Raw genomic sequence first — 7,619 nt, 5'->3', positions numbered from 1 at the left:
TGACTTATTCTACTAAGTCAACCAAAAATAATATCAAACCTTGGGTGTTACTCCAAAGAAAGAGTACAAGAAAAAAAAAAAACTTTAACTATATATTATATTAACAAATATTAATACGAGTAAAAGATGGGATATGCACGTAGAATCGATCTTATCTTAGATAAAAATTTAAATAAAATAATTTTTTAAACCGGTTTCAATTTTGTTTTTTCATTTAGTTCTTATATTTTGGCTAAATCTCACAAAATTCACTCGTTTTCTTTTTAAGGTTCACTCTAAACGTATCAAATTACCAATTTGAACATTGAGTTTACTAAAATATAACCATTAAATTAAATATTCAATTTAAAAATAAGTCAAAATTTTAATAATTTCTAATCCAATTCAAGGGTTAAAAAAAAAAATTAATGTTTTTTCTTTTGCTTTTAAGACGCTATTATATATATATAATTAAACTAAAATTATAAAAGTAATAACAATGGGTTTTATTTATTGAAACGTACGATAAAAGTTAGTTTACTTTCATTAAGAAAAGAAAAAAAAAAAAAGGAAAAAAAGGCGTTGGCACGTGTGAAAGAAAGAGAAAAAAGCAGAGAGGAGAAGGAAGGGGAGGAAGAAGATGAAGAAGAAGGTTCTGAGGCAAGTGGTGTACACAGAAATCAATTCTAACAAAGCTTCGTCTTTTACTCATCACAACAAACAAATGAACTTTCCCACACGCGCTCTCTCTCTCCTTCTTTCTCTCTCTAAACATGCTTCACCTTCTCTCCTCCATTTCCCATGAATTTGCCACGTCATTTCCCCCACTTTATCCAACCACCGCCTGCCGTCCCCCCCCCCTCTCCATTTCACTCCAATTCTCTCTCTCTTCCCCTCTCTCTCCTCAGCTTCAATTTCCTCACCTTCCTTATTCCATTTTTCTTCCTCTCTTTGTTCATGTCATTCACTCCTTTCCTCGAACCCCACTTCGATTTGATTCAATTCAATTCGATTTGTTTCACAGCCACTTTTGATCCATAGTTTCTTCTCTCTCTGATTTCATCTGGGGTTTGCTTATTTCTCTTCTTTCTACCATGCCTGCTTGGTGGGCAAGAAAATTCAGTAAAAACAAAGAGCATCACAATCCCCCCACTAATTTTCTCAACTTCTCTAAATCTTCTACTTCTTCCCCTAAATCTGAGCCTAAGAAGGGGGCAGACACCCCCAGGAGCTTCGATGACCTCTCTTCTCTGATTTTCTCTCGTAATTCCCCCAGGCCTTCCAGGGATCTGGCCTCTTCTGGGGTTGCTGATGGCGGCGGCGGCGGCTCTTCTGGGTTCTCTGGTTTTGACTCCGATAGTGGGGATAAGAGTCACCCTCTTCCGAGACCTGCTACTCCCCCCGCTTTTGGGATTGATCATGGAGTCGGGATTGGATCTGGGTCTGTTTCGGTTTCCAGTGTTAGCTCTTCTGGGTCTTCGGATGATCATCCATCGAATCAAGAACAGCTTCAGTTTGGAGCTTACAGGTGGGTGGGCTTCTAATTTTGAAGATTTTTCTTGTTTGTGTAGTGATTTCTTGTTCTGAGTTTGTGGATGATTCTAGGTTTTTGGCTGGAGATGACTTATCGTTTAGATCCTGTTGTGAACTTGAAGGACTTAAGTCCTCTGTTTAACAGAACATTCCCCTGTTTCTGCAATAGAGGATTTTATTGATTGATCTTATTGCGTAGTGTTTCTGTAATAGAGGATTTTATTGATTAATACTTCCATTTTCAAATCTACTCGTGACTGCTTCATAAGGTTTCACTCAACTGGAACGAAAAGAATTTAGAGTTTGTTTTTAGAGGACACTCATAGTTCCATCGGTGAGATATTTAGAAGTAATGGCTACTCAGAAGATGAAAATCTGTAATGCTTTTAGTAATTTTAGTCCATATGTTTCGAATTTTATTTAGAGGATTTGCTGATACCAGAATAGAGGCAAGGCCAAGAAGTCCCGGTCCAGGATCGAGAGGACCCGCGAGTCCTACATCGCCTCTGAACTCACGGTTCTGTGGCATGAGTCTTGAATCTCCGACCGGCAAGCTAGATGATGGGAAGAGTCGATGTCATAAGCTGCCGCTTCCTCCAAGCTCTCCCACCAGCCCTTCTTCGTTGACCAGCACGAAAGCTGTCAATATCGGTGATAACGACCCGGCTACCCAATCGAAGTGGAAGAGAGGAAGGCTTCTAGGAAGGGGAACATTTGGGCACGTTTACCTTGGATTTAACAGGTAATGGTGGTTTTGATTAAGATATTTTCGTGTTCACATTGTAATAAGATGGATTGAAACTATATTTTCAAATTTGGGATTAGTGTGTCGACCAAGATACGATTCATAAACGATGTTGTACACTCTCGGTTCGTATCTTGCTTAGTCGATCAAACAAACTAGTTTGTAGTTAACCTCCCTGTTAGCATCTCATAGGAGCACTTAGTCGATCAAACGAACTATTTTGTTAGTACTTCTCTAATCCTTCTTCTTGGATTCATTGCAGTGTAAGTGGCCAAATGTGTGCAATTAAGGAGGTCAAGGTTATTAGCGATGACTCGACATCGAAGGAATGTCTCAAGCAATTGAATCAGGTCGTTCTTATTCTCCAGTTCGAGTACTTTAGTGTATATTTGTTTGCTATATCCGCTTTTAAGCTATACGTTTTACTATCTTGATGCTTGGTTGTAATTCTAACCCATCACTCCATCTAAACAGGAGATAACCGTGCTCAGTCAGCTGTCGCATCCGAACATCGTCCGGTACTATGGTAGTGAAATGGTAAGCACTCTCATACTCTGTTGAAGGCTACTTTCTAATAATAATGAACACAAGTTTCAAAACTTCTGAACCAATCTTACGAAATAAATGTGCTCTATCAGGGTGAGGAATCGCTCTCCGTCTATTTAGAATACATCTCCGGTGGCTCAATCCACAAATTACTACAAGAATATGGCGCCTTCAAAGAACCCGTTATAAGAAATTATACCCGAAAGATTCTTTCTGGGCTCGCGTATCTGCATGGGAGAAATACAGTGCATAGGTATTTTGGCTGTAAATACTGCTCTGGAATCGTATTTTCATACGTGCGGGTCCTTATGTACTTCTCATGGCAGGGACATCAAAGGGGCTAATATCTTGGTGGATCCAAATGGCGAGGTCAAGTTGGTCGACTTTGGCATGGCAAAACACGTATGTAAATTAACTCGTCTTCTCAAATGTTACTATTTTTTCCTTGTCCTCGACCGAGCCACAGTTCTAAATAAGTAACTTCAAATGCTTTGGCTAATGGAATTAACTGCTAAATTTGCTTTCGGGTTAGAAGTTCTGATATCAAAATATTTTGACAATTTGATTGATTTAGAATTTATGTTTTCTTTTTTGTTTGAATCAGATGACGAATTGTACTTCGATGCTTTCGTTCAAAGGCAGTCCTTATTGGATGGCCCCCGAGGTACTTTTTATCACTTTGTTCCATTCCCCTGCTTTAAATAACAGACAGAAAAGCGAGTACTACAAAAAGAATAAACGAAAAGGAAGAATGTGAGATCCTACCTCGGTTGGAGAGGAGGACGAAACATTCCTTAATAAGGGTGTGGAAACCTCTCCCTAGTAGACGCGTTTTAAAAATCTTGAGGGGAATCTCGAGAGGGAAAGCCCAAAGAGGACAGTATCTACTAGTGATGGGTTTGAGCTGTAACAAATGGTATTAGAGTCAGACACCGGACGGTCTACCAGCGAGGACGCTGGCCCCAAGGAGGGTGGATTGTGAGATCCCACATCGCTGGAGAGGAGAACGAAGCATTCCTTGCAAGGTTGTGGAAATCTCTCCCTAGTAGACGCCTATTAAAAACCTTGAGGGGAAGGCTGAAAGGGAAAGCCCAAAGAGGACAATATCTGCTAGCGGTGGGCTTGAGCGGTTACAAATAATGTTCCTCTACATTCTTCTGTATTATATTGAACTTTTTCTTTTACTTGTACACCTACACTATGTCTGTCTTAATAGTTTCTCGTTTCTCGTCGTGGAATCTCAGGTTGTGATGCATACAAATGGGTATAGTCTTGCTGTAGATATTTGGAGTTTAGGGTGTACGGTTCTCGAAATGGCAACGTCTAAGCCACCTTGGAGCAAATACGAAGGGGTACGCATCTTCCTCGAACATTTCTCTCCGAGTTTTTGTTTACTCTTGATGTTAAATTCTCTGGGTCCATATTTATCTTATATTTTGGAACTAACAGGTGGCTGCCATATTCAAAATTGGAAATAGCAAAGATATGCCTGAAATCCCAGACCATCTCTCCTATGATGCTAAAAACTTTGTGCAGCTATGTTTACAACGCGATCCATCGGCACGTCCTTCCGCTGCAGAACTGCTGGATCACCCTTTTGTTCAAGATGCAGTAACACCAAGAGCATCTGATGTTAACTTTTCCATGGATGCATTTCCCTTTAGCTTCGACGGTTTCCAGACTCCGGTAGGTTGCTCGTGTTACTTAGAACTTAGAATCACACGGTTGAGATGAAATTATTTATTTGAATCGCTTGAATTGAGAGACCTCTTGGATTGTGCTGCTGTTTAAAGTTTATTATAGAGTTGAAATCTTTGCATCTATGTATGCAGCCATTGTTAGATCAGCATCCAAACAGAAAAAGTATAAGCATATGTGATGGAGACTACGTGACAAACCTGACAACCTCGTCGAGAGCTTTGAGGAGTCCTAGGTACTCAACATCCTGTCCTTTACAATCTCCTCTTTGCCTTAGACCATGTCTCAGAGATTGATGCATATGCTTTATGTGCACAGGGGAAATGCACGAATGATCACGTCCTTGCCTGTCTCTCCGTCTTCGAGTCCGTTACGGTCGTATGGCCCGCTACACCAGAGCTGTTATCGTTCACCACCTCACACATCTTACATGGGGTTGGGTCAAAGCTGTTACAATTTAAACGAATACGCATATAACACGAGACCAAACACATTGTTCACTCTCGACCCATCACGAGATTCATCGCTATTGAAAGTGCAGACTCATGGTGGATCACCAAGAAGACCTCTTTGACTATAAACGTTTAATGAAAAAGAAGAAAAAGACATCTTCCTCATATCCTCAGGTGTAAATTTATCCATTGTGTATCAGAGAGATTTGAGTTATTGATGAATGGACACTGATGGTGGGAATGGGACAAAGCTTTCTTAAGCAATGGGGATATGATGTATTTTCTTAGAGAAATCTTGTGAGTTATAACAATATTTTTTTGGTTCTTGTAAATGAAAGGTGGTCTGTACATGTAATAATCAGTTTTTGTTTATTACTACACCGTGACACCGACACCGAGTGTAGTGCACTGCAGTTCAATCTCTCGTTTTTTTAGCTTGACTTGCAAAAAAACGTCATTGATAGCCACAAAAAGAAGCCATAAAACTTTATCAACTCGCACAATTTGACCCTTCGAACATAAAAACATAGTTAACCATCTAAATCAAGTCGTTAATTTTGACTAAACGATGCTCCAACATTTTGTAATACCATTTTAAGTTCGGAATTTATCCCAAAACGTTTTTCTTTCTAGAATTTTGAATGAAACCTAGACATCTGAATGAAATTGGAACCGATTATATACATTTGTTTAACAATGATAGGAACGTAGATTGAATTTTATTGATAAATTATCTATCGATAAAATTGGTATTTTTTTGTATTGAATTAGGCTCAAATGGACTATTAAATATATCTTTTAGTTACCTTCCCGAACATTATTAACATTAACAAAGCTAAAGCAATAGATTTCTAGGGTTTCTACTTTCTCATTTGGCTTCTTTTGGTCTGAAAGAGAAGAAAGAAAGCAATGGAATTGGACTAAATAAAATTTCACACTTCTTAAAAGTTGAAAATTAGATACAAAGACTTCAATAAATTGTTCTGTTCTCTTCACCATTTCCAGAAGACATTGGAACCACACTTGTACTTGTCCTTCCCCTCACACTCCAATTCCAAATCATCAGAGATAAATGGGACTTTCTGCATTCATCAAAAGCAGGACAGAGAACTAACTTAGTGCTTAACATAAACACATTTACTTGTACTCAAAATTTCACAGCCAACGCTGATTATAACTAAGCAATGAATGTTCATACCTTTTGTTTTGCAAGATCTTGGCACCCTGTGAAGTTCTCTGGGAACTTGCATGATCCAAACTGAACAGTGTATGCCCTTGCAAAGTTTGCTCCACTTGTTGCTAATCTTTTCTTGTCATTCAGCTCCTGTTGCAATAACAGAGTTAAGAACATGATCGGTTTACCATCCAATTGACTAAATTCTGTTTCATTCACTTTTGAAATGTACGTGACATCTCACGTCGGTTGGAGAGGAGAACGAAGCATTCTTTATAAAGGGTGTAGAAACCTCTTCCTATCAGACACGTTTTAAAAATCTTGAGGGAAAGATCGAAGGGAAAAGCCCAAAGAGGACAATTATCTACTAGCGATAGGCTTAAAATATTACGTGTACCATGGAAGTTTAGCAAGAACAAGAACCAAACACACTTTTGAGCTAAGTCAAGGAATCAAGAACAAGACTCATTAATATGCAAAGACAAAGAATCCAAACATAGCATTTGAAAGTATATTAGCTGGAATAGAGTTCATAGACCGAAACAGGATCTAAAACTAAATGATAAAAGCAATTTGAATGTTCATGAATAATCTGGATAGCAAAGAGTAGCTTACCTTGTTAGCTTTACTCTTCTCAAGGTACTCTTCAATGACTCCAGCATTAGCCGAAGAGTTGGAGGAAGCAGCAGCCGCAGCAAAGAGGGAAGCTCCAAGGAAGAGAAGCGCAGTTCTCCTTCCTTCATTCTTAGCTTCAGGAACCCTAGCCTGTCGAGCCCTAATCGCAGGCAACTTGTAACCAGAAACCCCAGGCGACGCAACAGAAGTCACGGCGCTGAGTTTCGAGTTAAGCTCGGCGGATCCAGCACCTGAAATGGCGTAGTTGCAGGCCAAGACGCTGGAATTCATGGTCGCCATTACTCTCTGTAACTTTTGTACAAAATCCAAGTCCGAAGGCTCGAAGGAGGAGGATTAATGGTGGAGAGTTGTTAATGGGGAAATGGGATTATGAGGGAATCTGATAAATGAACGACGTCTGAGATGGAGTTGGATAAGGAATTGTGGTGACAGTGTGGATAAGGTGAGATTTCCTCACTCCCAATTGGCAATCCATGGCTGTGATTAGGGTCTTTTGGACATGAAAATGTGTGTGGCGAGATTCAATTTTGGACCCACTTTGAAATCTAAACGTGATGGGGAACGTTCAAGCAAATTGAATTTTAGTTAAATCGGTTAAACTAGAATGGCTCTAAAACTTCCAAAATTATACTAAAAAAACTACTAATTTTCTTTAACTTTTAAGCCTAAGATTAAGATTAAAATGTTCAATTAAGTGCAGAAAAAATTATCATATATATTGGCACAACTTTCATCAATCAATGCCATTTTGCTGGAGCTAGTTATTGAATCAAAGAATCAACTTACACGGCTAGAAACATTTTGACTTTATTTTCGGATTGAATGTAAGTAGTACAGATATCTAATTAGTACATGA

At 39.0% G+C, this 7,619-nt stretch overlaps 2 protein-coding genes across 4 annotated transcripts; one reads left to right on the top strand and one right to left on the bottom strand.

Moving 5' to 3' along the window:
- The first annotated feature begins 723 nt into the window (after positions 1-723).
- LOC111463350 (mitogen-activated protein kinase kinase kinase 3-like) lies at positions 724-5,351 on the top strand. Of its 2 annotated transcripts, none has more exons than XM_023107249.1 (11): positions 724-1,507; positions 1,937-2,254; positions 2,520-2,607; positions 2,732-2,794; positions 2,896-3,056; positions 3,130-3,205; positions 3,408-3,467; positions 4,048-4,155; positions 4,253-4,489; positions 4,636-4,736; positions 4,820-5,351. In XM_023107249.1, exons 1-11 carry the CDS (start codon positions 1,074-1,076, stop codon positions 5,073-5,075), a joined length of 1,902 nt encoding a protein of 633 aa, XP_022963017.1. In that variant the 5' UTR covers positions 724-1,073; the 3' UTR covers positions 5,076-5,351. The 2 variants fall into 2 exon arrangements, with proteins under 2 accessions (XP_022963017.1, XP_022963018.1); XM_023107250.1 differs by having other exon boundaries at positions 725-1,507; positions 1,955-2,254.
- Positions 5,352-5,789: 438 nt separating this feature from the next.
- On the bottom strand, positions 5,790-7,388 carry LOC111463523 (photosystem I reaction center subunit N, chloroplastic-like). Of its 2 annotated transcripts, none has more exons than XM_023107487.1 (3): positions 6,743-7,388; positions 6,152-6,277; positions 5,790-6,035 (listed from the first exon to the last, which is right to left on the bottom strand). In XM_023107487.1, the coding sequence occupies exons 1-3, from the start codon at positions 7,040-7,042 to the stop codon at positions 5,946-5,948; spliced, it is 516 nt and encodes a 171-aa protein (XP_022963255.1). In that variant the 5' UTR covers positions 7,043-7,388; the 3' UTR covers positions 5,790-5,945. The 2 variants fall into 2 exon arrangements, with proteins under 2 accessions (XP_022963255.1, XP_022963256.1); XM_023107488.1 differs by having other exon boundaries at positions 5,879-6,031; positions 6,743-7,288.
- Between the last annotated feature and the right edge of the window lie 231 nt (positions 7,389-7,619).

The sequence above is a fragment of the Cucurbita moschata genome, unplaced genomic scaffold, assembly GCF_002738365.1.
Source record: "Cucurbita moschata cultivar Rifu unplaced genomic scaffold, Cmos_1.0 Cmo_Scf00028, whole genome shotgun sequence".
Lineage (NCBI taxonomy): Eukaryota > Viridiplantae > Streptophyta > Magnoliopsida > Cucurbitales > Cucurbitaceae > Cucurbita > Cucurbita moschata.
The sequence above is the reverse complement of the archived record's forward strand: the minus strand, read 5'-3'. Positions and strand labels throughout refer to the sequence as shown.